The sequence below is a fragment of the Hemitrygon akajei genome, chromosome 3 (genome assembly GCF_048418815.1).
Source record: "Hemitrygon akajei chromosome 3, sHemAka1.3, whole genome shotgun sequence".
Classification (NCBI taxonomy): Eukaryota; Metazoa; Chordata; class Chondrichthyes; order Myliobatiformes; family Dasyatidae; genus Hemitrygon; species Hemitrygon akajei.
The window spans coordinates 44,945,946-44,964,026 of record NC_133126.1 but is presented as its reverse complement, the minus strand read 5'-3'; the positions used below and the strand labels follow the sequence as shown (position 1 = coordinate 44,964,026).

Below are 18,081 nucleotides of genomic sequence, written 5' to 3'. Positions count from 1 at the left end.
TGAAGGTCTCATTAGTCTAAGCAACGTCCTAAAAGAACAAGAAACACTTTAAAAAAAAAATCACATTGTCAAAGCTTCCATAACATTCTCATCATTATACCAGAATCCTTGGTCCATCAACTCTTAGAACAACTGAGAAGTATCCTTAAAGGCACCAGGTGCTTCAAGCCTCTGACAGTAGCACATTGAGAGCAAATACAAACTGAATATTAATCCAAACAATTTGTAACAGAGAGCATCCGAGTCAGAATTCATTAATCTCCTTCAGAACTGAGAGTGAAAAAAAATCATCCTTGATCCCATAGGGCTGGCAAACAAACAGATTCGAAGTCACGCATAGGCAGATTGAGTATAGAAGGCAAATTTTCTTTCCTGACTAATATATATATATATATATATATATATATATATAAACCAGATGTGTTTTCCAACATTCCTGCAGCTGCAATTACCATTACTGGTCATGTGTTTTCCTTTCAACTTAAAGACTTAAATTTACCACATCATACTCTAGTCCAGTAGTTAATTATTATGTTTTTCTACTCTTATTCATGAATGGCTAGGCAAAAATTCCAGTCTTGTTTAAGTCTGAAGCATCTCTGCGGAACACTATAAACACAGAAGATTCTACAGATACTGAAAATCGGAAGACACCCCCACCCCCCCCTCACCCCAGTCAGGAAGTATCTTTGGAGAGGAGTGAAGAGTCAACATTTCAGGCAGAGTCCAGTCCTGATGAGAGCTCTCAGCCTGAAACGTCAACTCTTCATTCCCTTGCATAGATGCTGCCTGACCTGCAGAGTTCCTCCCAGCATTTTGTTTGTTATGATGGCACAGCTTATTAAAACTGCACAAGATCCATAGGGAAGTTAGACCTAACTCTGCTTTAAATGTCTATCAGTACAAGGCATCTTTTCATTGTACATACTAGTAATTCAGACCCAAGTATAGGAGAAATGATTGAGGCCTCTATAGATGATGCACAAAATGTTCTCTGCTACTAATGAGCAGGGCGGGCAGAGATGAAGCAAATGGAATTCAGTCCAGAGGAGTGTTAAGTAATGTATTTGGGGATGACAAAAAGACAACATACAGACAAGAAATGGGAGGGTACAGAGAGCCTGTTGGGATCTAAGGGCCTGGACACAAGTTTAAATACCTCGTATGCTAAGTACAAGTGAGTAAATCAATTTGAAGTCTAGAAAGAAAAATACATTACTAGTAATAGTAATTGAAGCTGCAGGAATATTCATCTGGTCCATCTGTTCATTAGTAAAATAGGTACATTTCCTTCCTCAAGTCTGTCCTATCCAAGAGTCATGTCACTTTTTAGCCAGCGAGCTAGAGCTGAGGATGATTTTCTTTACTCCAGTCTCTGGGGGACAAATACCAAAGATCTGAAACTTGTTTGAATTATTCTACAGTTTGGATCTGGCCACCATGTGCTGAACCTTTTAGGTGCATAAAAGAGGGTTTATTGAAACAGTATGTAGATAATCAAACCAAGGAAAGACTGTACCATAGTTGGGTAGAGTTGTTTTTCCGATCCTGGCAATTTACTTGCAAATGCTTTGACACCATGCGAAGAGGCACCGTCAGTGCACTGTTGATTGTGATGTGTCCTCGGAATGCTTGTCCTTTATATACTTCTCAATCAGCTGATTGGATGTCATTTCAGAAACTAAATCCGGAAACTAATTTCTGAAACTAAAACTAAACTAAAAAAAACTGTTTCCAAAATACCACCCAATCAGCTGACTGAAAAGTCTATAAAGACCAAGCATTCGGAGGACACATCACAATCAACAGTGCACTGACGAAGTTTCCTCACAAGGTGATGAAACATTTGCAAGTAAATTGCCAAGATCAGAGAACAACTCAACCCAGCCATCTACCACTCGAGCTATACATCTTCTGATGTATCGCCAACTACTCCATAGTGTGTGTGTGTGTGTGTGTGTGTGTGTGTGTGTGTGTGTGTGTGTGTGTGTGTGTGTGTGTGTGTGTGTGTGTGTGTGTGTGTGTGTGTGTGTGTGTGTGTGTGTGTGTGTGTGTGTGTATATATATATATATATATATATATATATACACACCCCATTAGTTTTAGAATAGCTACAATCCTGGATCTTGGAGGAGAGTACTAAATTGGGTGAAGGCAAATTACAACATAGTTGGGTAGGAGGTGGAGAGAGTAGGCTCAGGGCTGCTGTTGTGATTGAGCAAGTCCACATCTGACATGTGGGAGTCACTTAAGTATGAACTTCTTGGAATTCAGGACCAGCACATTGGATGAGAAGAGATTTGACAAATTTAGCCAAAAATAAAAAAGCATATGTAAGGTTTAGGAAGCTGAAAACAGACAGGACCCTGAAAAAAGCTGAAAGAACTCAAATAGAGTTTAAGTTCAAATAGGCTCAAGAAAGGCTCTAAAAATAAACCAGAAAATTATAGGCCAGTAATCCTGACATCAGTAGTGGGAAAGTTATTGGAAGGTATTCTGAGGGATCGCATATATAAGTATTTGAATAGACATAGACATGGCTTTGTGTGTGGTAGATCATGTCTAACCAATCTTAAGAGTTTTTCAGGGAAACTACCAGAAAGTCGATGACTTGATGAAGGCAAAGCTGTGGATGGTTTCTACATGGACTTTAGGAAGACATTTGACGAGGTCCTGCTTGGGAAGCTGGTCAAGAAGGTTCAGTCGCTCGGCATTCAAGATCAGGTAGTAAACTGGATTACACATTGGCTTTGTGGGAGAAGCCAGAGAGTAGATAGTTGCCTCTCTGACTGGAGGCCTGTGACTAGCGGAGTGCTGCAGGGATCAGTGCTGGATCCATTGTTGTTTGTCAATGATCTGGATGACGGTGTGGTTAACTGGATCAGCAAATTTGTGGATAAGGCCAAGATTAGGTGGTGTAGCGGAAAGTGAGGAAGACTACCTTGGCTTGGAGCAGGATATGGACCAGCTGGAAAAATGGGCTAAAAAATGGCAGATGGAATTTAATGCAGACAAATGTGAGTGTTGCACTTTGGGAGGACCGACCAGATTAGATCTTACACAGTGAACAGTAGGGCAGTGGTCCCCAACCTCCAGGCCACAGACCGATACTGATCTGCCAAGCATGCAGGGGTGCAGCACTAGCCGGGGCGCACCCAGCACATCTTTAAGAAAAATGCCGAAATAAACAAGCTAATTACTTGGGTGCCACCCGGCACGTAAATGTCGGCCCAGATCAGAGGTGATTGGCCATCTCGGCCCTTCTAGTCCATGCCGAACGCTTACTCTCACCTAGTCCCACTGGCCCGCACTCAGCCCATAACCCTCCATTCCTTTCCTGCTCATATACCTATCCAATTTTGCTTTAAATGACAATACAGAACCTGCCTCTACCACTTCTACTGGAAGCTCATTCCACACAGCTACCAATCTCTGAGTAAAGAAATTCCCCTCATGTTACCCTTAAACTTTTGCCCCCTAAGTCTCAACGTGTCCTCTTGTTTGAATCTCCCCTACTCTCAATGGAAAAAGCCTATCCATGTCAACTCGATCTATCCCTCTCATAATTTTAAATACCTCTATCAAGTCCCCCTCAACCTTCTACACTCCAAAGAATAAAGACCTAACTTGTTCAACCTTCCTCTGTAACTTAGGTGCTGAAACCCAGGTAACATACTAGTAAATCTTCTCTGTACTCTCTCTATTTTGTTAACATCTTTCCTATAATTCAATGACCAAAACTGTACACAATACTCCAAATTCGGCCTTACCAATGCCTTGTACAATTTTAACATTACATCACAACTCCTATACTCAATGCTCTGATTTATAAAGGCCAACATACCAAAAGCTTTCTTCACCACCCTATCCACATGAGATTCTACCTTCAGGGAACTATGTACCATTATTCCTAGATCACTCTGTTCTACTGCATTCTTCAATGCCCTACCATTTACCATGTATGTCCTATTTGGATTATTCCTACCAAAATGTAGCACCTCACACTTATCAGCATTAAACTCCATCTGCCATCGCTCAGCTCACTCTTCTAACTGGCCTAAATCTCTCTGCAAACTTTGAAACCTACTTCATTATCCACAACACCACCTACCTTAGTATCATCTGCATACTTACTAATCCAATTTACCACCCCATCATCCAGATCATTAATGTATATGACAAACAACATTGGACCCAGTACAGATCCTTGAGGCACACCACTAGTCACCGGCCTCCAACCTGACGAACAGTTATCCACCACTACTCTCTGACATCTCCCATCAAGCCACTGTTGAATCCATTTTATTACTTCAATATTAATACCTAACGATTGAACCTTCCTAACTAATCTTCCGTGCAGAACCTTGTCAAAGGCCTTACTGAAGTCCATATAGACAACATCCACTGCTTTACCCTCGTCAACTTTCCTCGTAACCTATTCAAAAAATTCAATAAGATTTGTCAAACATGACCTTCCACGCACAAATCCATGTTGACTGTTCCTAATCAGACCCTGTCTATCCAGATAATTATATATACCATCTCTAAGAATACTTACCATTAATTTACCCACCACTAAAGTGGATAACATTAAAGTGGATAATTGCCAGATCCTGATGCTATCTATTCCAGGTTATTCAGAGAGGGAACGGAAGAAATTGTTGGAGCATTGAAAGTGATCTTCCTATCCTCTCTAGTCACAGACAAGGTCCCAGAGGACGAGGAATAGCAAATGTTGTTCCTCTGCTTAAGGGCAACATAGAAAACCTACAGCACAATACAGGCCCTTCGGCCCACAATGCTGTGCCAAACATGTACTTACTTTAGAAATTACCTAGGGTTATCCCATAGCACTCTGTTTTTTCTAAGCTCCATGTACCTATCCAGGAGTCTCTTAAAAGACCCTATCGTATCTGCCTCCACCACCATCGCTGCCTATTCCACGCACTCATTGTCAATTATCTGGATGACGGTGTGGTTAACTGGATCAGCAAATTTGTGGATAAGGCCAAGATTAGGTGGTGTAGCGGAAAGTGAGGAAGACTACCTTGGCTTGGAGCAGGATATGGACCAGCTGGAAAAATGGGCTAAAAAATGGCAGATGGAATTTAATGCAGACAAGTGTGAGTGTTGCACTTTGGGAGGACTGACCAGATTAGATCTTACACAGTGAACAGTAGGGCATAAAAAACTTACCCCTGACATCTCCCCTGTACCTACTTCCAAGCACCTTAAACCTGTGCCCTCTCGTGTTAGCCATTTCAGCCCTGGGAAAAAACCTCTGACTATCCACATGATCAATGCCTCTCATCAATATGTACACCTCTATCAGGTCACCTCTCATCCTCTGTTGCTCCAAGGAGAAAAGGCTGAGTTCACTCAACCTATTCTTGTAAGGCATGCTCCCCAAACCAGGCAACATCCTTGTAAATCTCCTCTGCATCCTTTCTATGGTTTCCACATCCTTCCTATAGTGAGGCAACCAGAACTGAGCACAGTACTCCAAGTGGGGTCTGACCAGGGTCCTATATAGCTGCAACATTACCTCCTGGCTCTTAAACTCAGTCCCATGGTTGATGAAGGCCAATGCACCACATACCTTCTTAACCACAGAGCCAACCTGTGCAACATGGTTATTCCAGCTTAATATCGGCCTACCAGCCTTAGGGAAGCTATTGGAGAGGATCCTTAGGAATGGGATTTACTGGCATTTGGAAAAGCATGGGCTTATTAGAAACAGTCACATGGCTTTGCACAGGGTAGGTCACATCTTACAAATAGATTTAGTTTTTTCAGGAGATAATGAAGATGATTGATGAGGTTAGGACAGTGGATGACATTGGCCTTTAGGAAGACATTTGATAAGATCGGCTGATCCAGAAAATAAAGACTTGGACTTCATGGTGACTTGGTAGATTGGATTGAAATCTGACTAGCCACAGAAGACATAAGACAGTACTAGAAAGATCATCTGTAGTTGTGTTCCTTAGGGATCAGTGCCAGGACCTCTGCTGTGTGCGATATGTACACATGATTTGGATGAAACTGTGCATGGAAAGATTAGTAAGTTTGCAGTCGACACAAAAATTCTGTTTAGTGAAGAAGGTTGTGAAAGGACAGAGCACAACATAGATCAGCTGGAGAATGGGTGCAGAAACGCAGCTGGTGGGCGTGAGAGATGTTACACTTTGGAAGGTCAAATGCAAGGGGAAAGTATACAGTAAATGACAGACCCTTAGGAACATTAAAGTGCAGAGGGACCTTGCAGTGCAGATCCAGAGCTCCCAAAAGAGGCAAAATAGACAGGGTGGTAAAGAACACGTTGAGCATACTCGTCTTCATCAGTCGAGTAGAAAGTTTGAAAGTTGTGTTGCAGCCTTATAAAACTTCAGTTAGGCCATGTTTGGAACACTGTGCAGTTCTGGTCACTGCAAGACAGACTGGAAGCTTTGGAGAGGGTGCAGAAGAGGATTAAATTGTATTAGCTGTGAGGAGCGGTTAGACTAGCTTGGATTGTGGAGGCTGACAGGAGACCTAAGCAAAGTATATAAAATCATGAGAAGCATAGTTATGGTCGATAGTCAGTGTCTTTCTCCTGGGGGGGGGCGCAAATACTGGAGGGCATACATTTATGGTATGGGGGGGTGGAGAGAACATTTAATGGAGATAAGTGGGACAAGTTTTTTTCCTATAAAAACAGAATGGTGGATGCCTGGAACTTACTGCTAGGAGCTGGGGAATCAGACAGTGATGGAAGGAAATATGATAGTAATGTTTGAAAGGCATTCAAGTAGATACATGAACATTCCTGATTTAAAGGGATATGAATCATGTACCAGCAGATGAGATTAGTCTCAACTGGCCCCATGGTTGGCACAGACATCATGTGTCAAAGATGGTGAAGGCAGAAAAATTCAACACATTTGAAAAGTCATTGGATATGCACTTGTCAGTGCAAGATAGAAGGTTTCAGACCAAAACCAAATATGATTAGGCCAACGTTTTTTTTACCAGTGTGAATGTGATGCCTCCATTAGCTCCTTATGTGCTCTGCTTTTCTATGATTGAAAGCACAACTCACAGAATCAGAGCCATTTAAGTTTGATTTTCTGCAACACGATTCACTTAAAAGTGCCAGCACTATCACAAGACCAAAAGATCTTGTTCTGATTCACACACAAGATAATTATTGTTGACCAATTGTAACAACTGAATTGCCAGAACACTATGAACATGATGGAACACTCATTTCTGAACCAGAAGGTTGTGGGTTCAACTCCCACTCCAAATACTCAAGGACAATAACCAGGAATGACACCTTCATAAAACCGGAGTCAAGAGAGGCCAGATTTCAAATATGTTAAACTAAAACCTTGTCTTCTATCTAAAGAAGGCACAAAGATCACCTTTCATTACTTTGAGGAATTACTGTCCCTAAGTAATAGTGAAAGACTGGAGAAAAGTGCATAGCAGAGTATTCCAAGAGTTAGTTCTAGAACCAGTTCAATCTTTAATGTACATTTCAATGATATACACGCGGGTGCAGACAAAATTTACATAATTTTAGATGACTCAAATCAGAGGGAGGAAAGTCAATCAAAAGCTCTTCCAGTATGATAATAAAGATAGCAGATTATATGCTTTAAAAAAATAAACAATGTGCTACAAATGGTCAGGTCAGGCAGTTCTCTATGAAGAGAAGAACTTCAGGTCAAAGAGCTTGTTTTTTCGTGATGGTGTATTTCGTGTATTCCTTGTCACCGGACTGCAAACAGAATTTTAATCACCAGCCTTTTCTTTGAACAGGATGTAATTTTATAATGACATCAAGTGGGAACATAATCTTGAAGGAAGAATGAGCAACACGCCCAAAATGCTAGAGGAACTCAGCAGGTCGTACAGCATCTATGGAAGGAAATGAACAGTAAAAGTTTCGGGCCAGATTCTTCAATCAGCACTAGGGTCTCGGGAGGAAAAGTCGAATATTCATTTCCCTCCACAGAGGCTGATCTGCTGAGCTCCTCCAGCATTTTGTGTGTGTTGCTCAAAATTGCTGCAACTGCAGAATTTCTTGTACTCGAATGATCTCTTAATAGCAGAATAAAAGACATTTAATCTGAATAACAGCAGAGTACACTTTGCGCTCTACAACATGTGTGTAGAAATGCTGCTGTACTTTGTTTATCAAGTAATGCACTTCTATACAAAAGGCGGGACAGCAGCCGCACAAGATGCCAGCCATTAACACACTGGTACATTCACTAGCCGTGATCTGTTCCTGCCAGACTCAGCACACAAGCTCCGACGACCGGACAACACACAATCAAACCAATAACTCGTTAAATCTCGGAGGATCTTTCAACAAGAACCAAAACTCACCGACAACCTCACACATGCACCCCGAGTCTGGACGCGCGAATATGACGTCTCGACCTTCTTCGATTCGTCGCTCGACGATGACGTTGGACACATCCTCTTCGACACGCTCCGCTTTGATTGACAAATCGTGCCGTGAATGGGACTAAATTTAGCAGCCAATGAGATCGCGTCCCTGGTGCACTATATAATCCAATGGGAACTCACCGACCGCTCGGACACCAATCAGGGTGGCGTGGAGATCAGCATAAAGTGGGAAGCACAGGCTTAGAATTAAATTGGTGCCTCAATTTCCTTGCTTATTCAGGTAATATCTTTATGAAAATCAAAATTAGCTAGTAAAGTAAAATTAAAGCATTTTTATTTATTTTGCTTCGAGAAAAATGTTTATTTCAGCGCTATTTTTGGATTAAGTGGAAAGTAACCTAATGCAAATTAAATGCATTGTCTTGCATCAAGACAAAAGCACGAGTAGATGAAATAAGATGAATATCATAACGAAGTTCAGTTGGAATAAGACGTGTATTAAACGTAATAGTAGTTAAGTCTAATCTTGAAGCATCTATTTAGACGCATCGTTAAACGTAAGGATTAGCCGGAGTATTTACTGATTGGTAAATCAACCTTTGCATTCTAATACAATATTGAAGGAATGTGTGTTAGATGAAAACCTATACAATTTATCAATGCCAATGGAATGAGTTTAATCTTTCTAATAACCTTGCATTATCGTATGCACCTAAATTGCGAATAAGATATTTGTTAAAAATTGTGAATGATGACTACACTAATCCGTTGAGAGTAAATGCCTTGTTTCTAATCCAAGATCTGTAGACGTTATCACAAATTTAATGTACTTGGATTGTCCTTCATAAATCTTGTATGAAATACAGCGCGATAGGGTCACGAAGGACGAGAAATTTACGTAATCGTAACGCTATTTGAGAATCCCGTGGTTTTCAGCCACGCCAAAGAACTGTAAAAGTACCCAGGAAATGCTGGCAGTTAATCGAGATATTTTTCTCAAATGTCGGAAATGACCATCAATTAGGGACTTTAATGTCAAAAGTCGGATTTTCGTTTAAAAGCATCCTTTATATTGAGTTTTGCGGGTTGGAGTACTGCCACGACCTACGTCGTCCTGCAATATATTAAAGTGTATAAAACGTGCAAGAGACTTTGCCATACTCGCGCAGAAGTTTATTTCGATCACGGACTCCAATCACTTTGATAATTTCGAATAATTGTGCAGCTTCAAAGTTCGCGCTAAATGGCCTATTTTCTTTAAGTAGAAGTCTGCAAATGAGATGAATTCGTGTTCGTCATATAGCGTTCAGTGTATTTCTGGTAAACTGGACCCAACCCATTCAATCAAATCCGCGCTTCGAGAGGCCATTTCTTTCGTCGATCAAACCTAACTCCTAAAGCTGTTTGCATTGCAGTGAAGCGGTCACCATGCCATTCAGCAACAGTCACAACCTCCTGAAAATGAAATACTCTTCGAAGGACGAATATCCAGATTTGAGCAAGCACAACAACCACATGGCTAAAGTCCTGACCCCGGAGATGTACAGCAAGTTGCGAGATAAGCAGACCCCCAGTGGATTTACCCTTGACGATATCATTCAGACTGGAGTGGACAACCCAGGTAAACCCCACCTGCTTTCCTCCCTGTAGAAGTGTTGCTTCATTAGGTGGGCAGAAGTTAGTTTGGGGAGATTTTCAAATTAACTTGGCGCTTAGTTTTTATCCAGCCCACCACAGAATAAAGGGTATCATTGATTCAGAGCTACGGGAAATGTTATAAATAGCAAGTAAAGGAGCCACGATTGTGGCTTCCCGCTACCAGAATGGATCACAGCCGAGGACTCTCTGTGCAGGCAGGGGTTGGTGGGTGGTGCTGCTCACTTTCGCGTTTGATTTCCTTCAAGTAGTTGTGAGCCCTCGCACGTCGCTGCCGCTTGGCTGGAGAGGCCGTGGCGAGCAGAGGAGTTTCCCGCTCTGAGTCCGCACGATGGCCACATGCTTCTGCTCTCCCGACCTCCGCAAGGAGCGGGAGGGCAAGTCGATCCCCAGTGGCTTCATCTTGGGTGACGGACTGGTAATCCTGCTAAAACACTTAGATTGCCTAGAATAGTATAAAATCCCTCTACTTTGACGCAAGATTTACTAATCCAGTTAGAATGCGGGACTGTGGATTGGCTTGTCCCTCCCAAATGAACACCATGTCCAAAACCGATTGCCGTTGATTTAAGCGCACTGCCTGTTATTTTTGTACTCCTGAAATAACTCACTAAATTGGCCGTATTAATTAATCGTTGAAACATAAGATTATTAAGGGATTGGACAAGATAGAGGCAGGAAATATGTTCCAGATGCTGGGAGAGTCCAGTACCAGAGGGCATGGTTTAAGAATAAGGGGTAGGTCATTTAGGACAGAGTTAAGGAAAAACTTCTTCTCCCAGAGAGTTGTGGGGGTCTGGAATGCACTGCCTCGGAAGGCAGAGGAGGCCAATTCTCTGGATGCTTTCAAGAAGGAGCTAGATAGGTATCTTATGGATAGGGGAATCAAGGGATATGGGGACAAGGCAGGAACCGGGTATTGATAGTAATTGATCAGCCATGATCTCAAAATGGCGGTGCAGGCTTGAAGGGCCGAATGGTCTACTTCTGCACCTATTGTCTGTTGTTTCAAGATGCCTGTCTCTGTTCATTATTGTAATACTCGCATTGCAAAATGTTTGCTTCTCCCCCCCCCCCCCAAGATTTAACTTGAGTAACTCGTAAGGCAAAAGAACTGAATGATGTGACGCCCTTGCCATTTTCTCTTCCCTCCCATTTTAAAATGAATACAGCTGAGTACTCCTTTCAAAGGTCAGCGGATGTAGTTTGACAATCTAAGCGGATGTGGTGAAAGAAGCGCTACCTGTAATTGTTCTTTTTTGTATCTAGGTCATCCGTTTATTATGACAGTAGGGTGTGTTGCTGGCGATGAAGAAAGCTATGAGGTTTTCAAAGATCTTTTTGATCCAGTTATTCGGGACCGTCACGGTGGCTACAAACCCACTGACAAGCACAAAACTGACCTTGACTCAGAGAAGCTCAAGGTTAGACAATGGTTTCATTTCTTTACTAAACATAAGTACAGGTTGAATTCCAATGCATTTTAAAGAATAAAGTAACATACTAGCCTTAGTGGTTTTGATCTAGTTTTTGCCTCCGTCATAAAATCGTGGGTTCAAGTACTCTCCAAAGAATTAAGCGCACAAAAGTCTGGTTGACATTTTAGCGCAGAAGGGGAAGAAGGCATCCCTGTGGTTGTGAGCTCCTAAAAGGTTTTGGGACTCTGAAGTGAAGCTGGGGAGTTGAGTGCCTTTCATTCTCTTTCCAAGTAACCCTGCCGGCGCCATACCTCTCCTGGCGGGACGGGGGTGGGGGTGGGGGTGGGGTGAGAATGGTTTCAGAATAAACTTTAAATGAAGTGCTGTAATTATTAGTTTATGTTCCACGTTGATATTTGGAATGCATAGCACAAGAAATAAATCTCTGCAGGGAGCATAATAAAACATTAGAATCTGCCTCTATAAATGCTACTTTAAATGTTTTCCGTGGGGATTTGCTGCACATTAAGTTGGATGCACAGTTCCTGCAGTTGTGACCATATAGAAGTGTGGGGTTGGATGTAAATGTCTTGTGGCATCCTGAGATTATGAAAGGTGACATAAATAGTAAAAACAAGACTATGGGAAGTGTTCTAACACCCAGTAATTATCTGTTGAATCCAGCCAGGATTCTTGATTCAATACCTTAATATTATTTTGCCTTGTAAAATAGGATGATTAGATTTAAATACCCTTGAACAATTTGATAATGAGTTTCCATTCACTAAAAATTTTGCTTGTGATAGGAAGATAATAGGATAATTTGTAGAAAACTTGTTTTAGTAAGTGGAATCCTAAAATATCCTCCATTAAGATATAAATTACGGCTCTCATTATTTTATATTATCAAATCTGGACCTCAGAAGCGTTCTTCTCTCCCCAATGTTTTGCCTAGTAGTGGTTGGAATTATGTCATTGGAATTCTGTCCCTGCCCCCACCCCCACATCTGCATTTGACATTTTGAAAATGCAAGGTGACCTTCCTCAAGGTGCCCTCGTGTCAGCATTGTACCAGTCTCATAAGTGGCTCGTCTTAGATTCGTTGTTCTCCCTCTGGCCTACAACTGCATTTATTATGGAAAGTGCACCTGCTCTGTTCAGGTCTGAGCTTGCATTCCAACTCCAAATGAAAATGCAGTGAATATTTAAACTCATTTTCGTCCCAAATGTAAAGATGCCTTAAAGTATGTTACTTCCCAATTTTATTGTTTGCCTACATGATTATGGTGTATTCTAATCTGGGCAATAGTCCAAGATGAATCTGATCTGAGATTATAGACAATTGCATGATTTTCAGTGGTTAAGAAAATTGAATAGTTTTTTGTTAATGAAAGTGGAATAATAAATGTGATTTGTTTTTTTTTTAGGGTGGTGATGACCTGGATCCTAACTATGTGCTTAGTAGCAGAGTCCGCACTGGCCGCAGTATTCGTGGCTTTTGCCTCCCCCCTCACTGTAGCCGAGGGGAGCGCCGTGCTATTGAGAAACTTTCAGAGGACGGTAAAGTCAAAAGGGCATAATGTGCTTTAATCTTTAAATAGCTGATAAGGTTTTTGAAGATCAAGTTTCCTTAAAACAGAATCCGAGACCTTGTCTTCACACACTTCTAGAAAATGAGCACTGATAATTCAGAAGGGAATTGTGACACCAGCTTGCTGAATATTCTTACTGAATATTTAGTAATGTCTATTCTACTGTTTCCTGCATTTCCTTTTGCCTGGATTTTACACTATTGTGTTATCTTCATAAACGATCGACTGCTCTTGAATTGCCATACTGCACCCTTTTTCCCAGCCCCACACAAGGATTATTTCTGCCAAAGAAACTGAAGTCTTGTTAACTGAATCATCCCTGAACACGAGATGGTTCTTGCCTGAAATGGGAACCAAGTTATTTCATTTCCTTAAACAAAAACCCACAAGTTTCAAATTAATCTGGTGTTTCAGCTTTGCTGGTAAAGCTATTTCCATTTGTTTGTGGAAAGTAACTCGCATAGTTGAACCATTTATGGAAATGAATACTTCTACTGTTAACTTGTGACCTCTTGTCAAATTCTGTAGTGTTTAAAATATCAGCTACTGGCTCCAATTTTGTACACAAATTAATGTAGTTTCATTTTTAAGACTGAGCAAGGAAGTGTACATCTCAATTACATATTGTTTTAATATTTGAAAGGAAATTAGTTCTGAGAAACTGAAATGTTGCCTTTAAGTGAAGACTTGGGCTCTCACCAAGTATTTCCTCTTATCCAGAAAATGAGTCAGTACATAAAATGTGTATTCTGAATTGCAAGTATGTGTCCAATAACATTGCAATTGTGGGATAAACTGTGAACTGCCACGTGTTACTGTAACTCATGGGGAGGGGGACTAATTGTAGAACTTCAGGAAAGTTTCTGGACCATATGTTTCAGATTATAAAATCAAGTTGTGTAGAAAGCTTTGAGGGGATGCCATCTCACTACATCTTGCTACATCTTAATTTCTCATTATACTGTCTTTCAAAACTATGTATATTTTGGCATTTTTAAATGTGTTATTTTGGCCAAAAAGGATTTTATAACACCAAGTTGTAATCTCCATTTATCTTCTACTTGAGACACTTCAACTTCAAGGTCTGGGGAAAAACTGTTACTCCCCCCCCCCCCCCCCCCCCCAAAAAAAATTTATGACTCTGGCCAAAGTTAACAAGAATAATATATTTCAGAATGTTTAAGCCTCACTGTTTTTGGGTATCTTGTGCATCAGATGGTAAAATTCTTCAATGTGCATTGTTAAAACGCACATGGTGCATCCCAGTATACACCAGGAATTCTGGTCCATGCTCGACCCTAACTTAACTATTGCCATTTTAGTGTTTTAAGATGAGTTTTATTTTGGTTGTTACTTTTCTGGCCACCAAGAAATGCTCAGACTGAACCTATAATTACAAGCAGCTAACCTGATAATACAAATGGCCCACATCTGAGTACCAATAGTGGAATCTTGGACAGATTGCATAATTTAAAATATTTCTTGAGGTGCTCTGGCACTGCCTGCAACTGGAGTTCCTTTTTTTTTTTAAAAAAATTGATGTGAGCTTCCTCATTTCTAAGCACAAAAGAACCTGTTCTTGTCACTGTAATCTTTTGCCACATAATAAGTTGTACATGGGTGTGCCTCTGCTCCTGCTCGGTCACTGCCCTTGGTATATTTCTGATAACCCTAATGATTATGATTTTTAAAGTGCATAATCTCTACAGTTTTGATATAAACCAATCTTAAGATGTGACTAATTTATCTAATGTCACCTAAACACAGGCTTTCAAGGTGTACATTATACACAGGTTCGGTATTATTTCAGTGAAGCTCTTTAATTCCCTATAGAACCATATTTTTAAGATGTGCTCTCATCAACATTTCAACAGATCATTGTCACATTGCTGTTTTGGTGACTGCTTAGCTTGATCCCCAGAGACTTCATAGATACTTTAAGCCATAAGTATATCTAGATGCTTAGAAATTCACAAATCATTTCATATAAATGCAACTCCTTTTATCTAAACTAAAGGAAAAGTTCCTTTTTGAGGAACTAACTTATCAAGTTGTTTAAAAAAAAAAGTTATAAAATGAAGGTGATTTATTCTTAGCATTAAAACGGTTCTTGCAATGTAATTTTCCTTTTCTCTAGGTTTGAAAAGTCTAGATGGTGAATTTTCTGGAAAATACTATGCCCTGAAGAACATGACTGATGAGGAACAGCAGAACCTAATTGATGACCACTTCCTGTTTGACAAGCCTGTGTCTCCACTGCTGCTAGCCTCTGGGATGGGTCGTGACTGGCCTGATGGCAGAGGCATTTGGTTAGTTCCTGGCTTGGGAGTAAAAGATTGAGAATGGCTTTATTTTATTGCAGCATGCTGGAAGCTTTGCATCTGATGGGGAGAAATTGACTGACCAGCTGGAGTGGAATTAGTTGGAAGTCCTTTTTTGGAGAGTCAACAAACAACTTTTTTTTATTTTTATATATATATATATATATATAATTTTTTTAAAAATTCTCTTTACTGAATGAGTGCATTTTTATAATTCTTGGAAGTTGGCCATTGTGTAATTAGCTAATTGATGACTTCCATTAGGTTGGCTTTATGTGGAAGATAATATTTCTGTACCTAACCTATTTAGATGACTCCATTTCCTTGACAATTGTATTAGTTGTGTGCCGCAACATGTAGCCCATTCCTTCATGGATTTTAATATTTGTCATATTAAAACAAAATAGCTATCTTCTCTTCACTTTCCTCAAACAACCTTAGCTATGTTGGCAAATTGAGGACTGTCTTTTGGCCAAAGAATTCTAGTGTGATGCAGATTTAGATAAAAATAACGCCTCAAGGAATTGTATTTTGATAGAATTTTTGTCAAAAGCTTACTCTTAATAGCAAAGCAAAATTACTTTTTTTTGTACAGGATATTAATTTGCTTGCTCCAAATTAAACCTATTTTCCAGGCATAATAACAATAAGACTTTCCTAGTTTGGGTAAATGAAGAAGATCATCTTCGTGTTATCTCCATGCAGAAAGGTGGAAACATGAGGGAGGTCTTCACCCGTTTCTGCACTGGACTATCAAAGGTACAATTGAGTGTTGCTGAGAGTCAATAAATGTCTAAAACTACTTTGTATTTTTCTTTGAACTATTTCTTTTAAATCATAGATTGAAAATCTCTTTAAAAGCAATGGCCATGCATTTATGTGGAGTGAGCACCTTGGCTACATCTTGACATGCCCATCTAACCTGGGGACTGGCCTGCGTGCTGGTGTGCACGTGAAACTGCCCAATCTCAGCAAACACGACAAGTTTGGCGAGGTTCTGAAACGACTGCGACTGCAGAAGCGTGGCACAGGTGAGTTGGATTTTACCTGACAGTGGAATTACAGTATGTCCTGGTGCAGGGCACTTGATTTGGCAGTAAATGGCTGGATCACCACTCTAAATTTTCTTGATCATGAAAAGCTGGAACAATTGATTTCCTGCATTCTGTCAGAAGCACAACTTTACTTTTTTTAAGGAAGAATTTTGAACAGATGCAATCTATCCACATAGCCTTTCAAAATTACCCATAAATCCGGCTCCAGATTACTAATGCCTCAATGATATTCTTGGTTTGCTCCACTTTCTGGCACAATTAAGGACCTAAAATGATCCTTTAATTTTTAAGAAGGAAAACTATAGCTTTTTGTGTGTGGATAGGAGTAAATCAAACTTTCATGTGACTTCAAACCTCTAAGAGTTGTGTGCAAGTGGTCTGGACACATCATGCTGTGCCATTCTCCAAGTACTATCTTTGTATTTCAGTTTTTTTAAATAAGCAGTTAGCTTTTTAGCCAAATTTGGACTCTGTTAAATAGATCAAAACCCCTTCTGTTTGGATTATCACTTGAGTTCTGGCATTCACCCCACCATAACTCTGACTTGTTATAAATTAGTTGCTATTTTTATTTCCAGTGCTTAAAACACACATGTTTAAAGCGTGATGCATTTCTGCCTACATTAGGAAACATTGGAGCTCAAAGTTCAAATGTTCCTCTTTACTCTTCCTGCCTGTGCTCATGTACATTAGCACAAGATGACCTGAATACAGCAAAAGAACACAATTCCTCAGTTGTTAACTGGGGTAACTAAACATGTTTTTTTTTTTTTAAAACCAAACCCACCGCAGATAAGTTATTTCAAATCTTTCTGGCATTCACTACAGTACAAGTAAGGAACATGGAATGTTTTTAAATAACTTGGCATTTGTTAACTTTCACTTTTGGTATGTTGTTTTAACATGCAAATCATCCAGGTTTAAGATAAAATTCGTGTGCAAGACAATTTTTAGTATTTTTGTATTGAAGTGGCTTCTTTCTGTAAAGCAACTACAAGTACACTAAACGATTTGCTGTTTCTTTCTTGCTAGGTGGAGTTGACACAGCTGCAGTTGGTGGTGTTTTTGATATTTCCAATGCTGACCGCCTAGGCTTCTCTGAAGTTGAATTGGTTCAAATGGTGGTCGATGGTGTAAAGCTGCTAATTGAAATGGAGAAATGCCTTGAAAAAGGCCAGGCCATTGACAGCCTTATCCCAGCTCAGAAGTAAAGTCACTTTATCACGTAACTTCTAACCTATTCACTGGATATATTGTATAATATTATAAAAATATCCCTTAAGATGCCAGCCTGGAATGGGGGGGGGGACCTTGTCTTTGACATAAATGTAGTAGAAATCTTGAAGATATAATCATTGCATTGTTGTTGCTGATGATGAATTAAAAATGAATAAATATACTTTGGTCCGTACAAATGAGTGCACAGTAATTTTCTTAGACACTTGGTTAACCTATCCTTGGTGGTTAATCTGCTGTTAGTGTTTGCAACTTAACACTTGGTGGTGTTAGCATCTATCTTTAAATCGCTTCCTGTCTAACAATGGTCAGTGTTAAAACAAAATTAACTTTCTAAGCTGTCTTCACAAGTGCTGTCTGTAATCAAGGCAGTATATTAACAACATGGAAATGGGACAT

General features: G+C 40.2%; 2 protein-coding genes across 2 annotated transcripts in view; one reads left to right on the top strand and one right to left on the bottom strand.

Annotated features, from left to right (window-relative positions):
- The window catches only part of trmt61a (tRNA methyltransferase 61A), a 57,252-nt gene extending 48,753 nt beyond the window's left edge, over positions 1–8,499 (bottom strand). Inside the window, exon 1 of the mRNA XM_073039742.1 lies at positions 8,381–8,499. The gene's annotated coding sequence lies outside the window, so the exon portion shown is untranslated. The remainder of the gene's footprint in view (positions 1–8,380) is intronic.
- Positions 8,500–8,538: 39 nt separating this feature from the next.
- LOC140724927 (creatine kinase B-type) lies at positions 8,539–17,861 on the top strand. The gene is made up of 8 exons (XM_073039741.1): positions 8,539–8,684; positions 9,820–10,025; positions 11,330–11,484; positions 12,906–13,038; positions 15,208–15,379; positions 16,027–16,150; positions 16,233–16,422; positions 17,479–17,861. Exons 2-8 carry the CDS (start codon positions 9,833–9,835, stop codon positions 17,655–17,657), a joined length of 1,146 nt encoding a protein of 381 aa, XP_072895842.1. The 5' UTR covers positions 8,539–8,684; positions 9,820–9,832; the 3' UTR covers positions 17,658–17,861.
- The last annotated feature ends 220 nt before the right edge of the window (positions 17,862–18,081 follow it).

What these genes read in the sequence shown, in the direction of transcription:
- LOC140724927 (XM_073039741.1), top strand. Translation starts at nt 9,833, where the DNA reads ATGCCATTCAGCAACAGTCACAACCTCCTGAAAATGAAATACTCTTCG. An exon ending in TCTGCACTGGACTATCAAAG is followed by an intron (nt 16,151 to 16,232) that starts GTACAATTGAGT and finishes TTTAAATCATAG; the next exon opens with ATTGAAAATCTCTTTAAAAG. An exon ending in ACTGCAGAAGCGTGGCACAG is followed by an intron (nt 16,423 to 17,478) that starts GTGAGTTGGATT and finishes CTTTCTTGCTAG; the next exon opens with GTGGAGTTGACACAGCTGCA.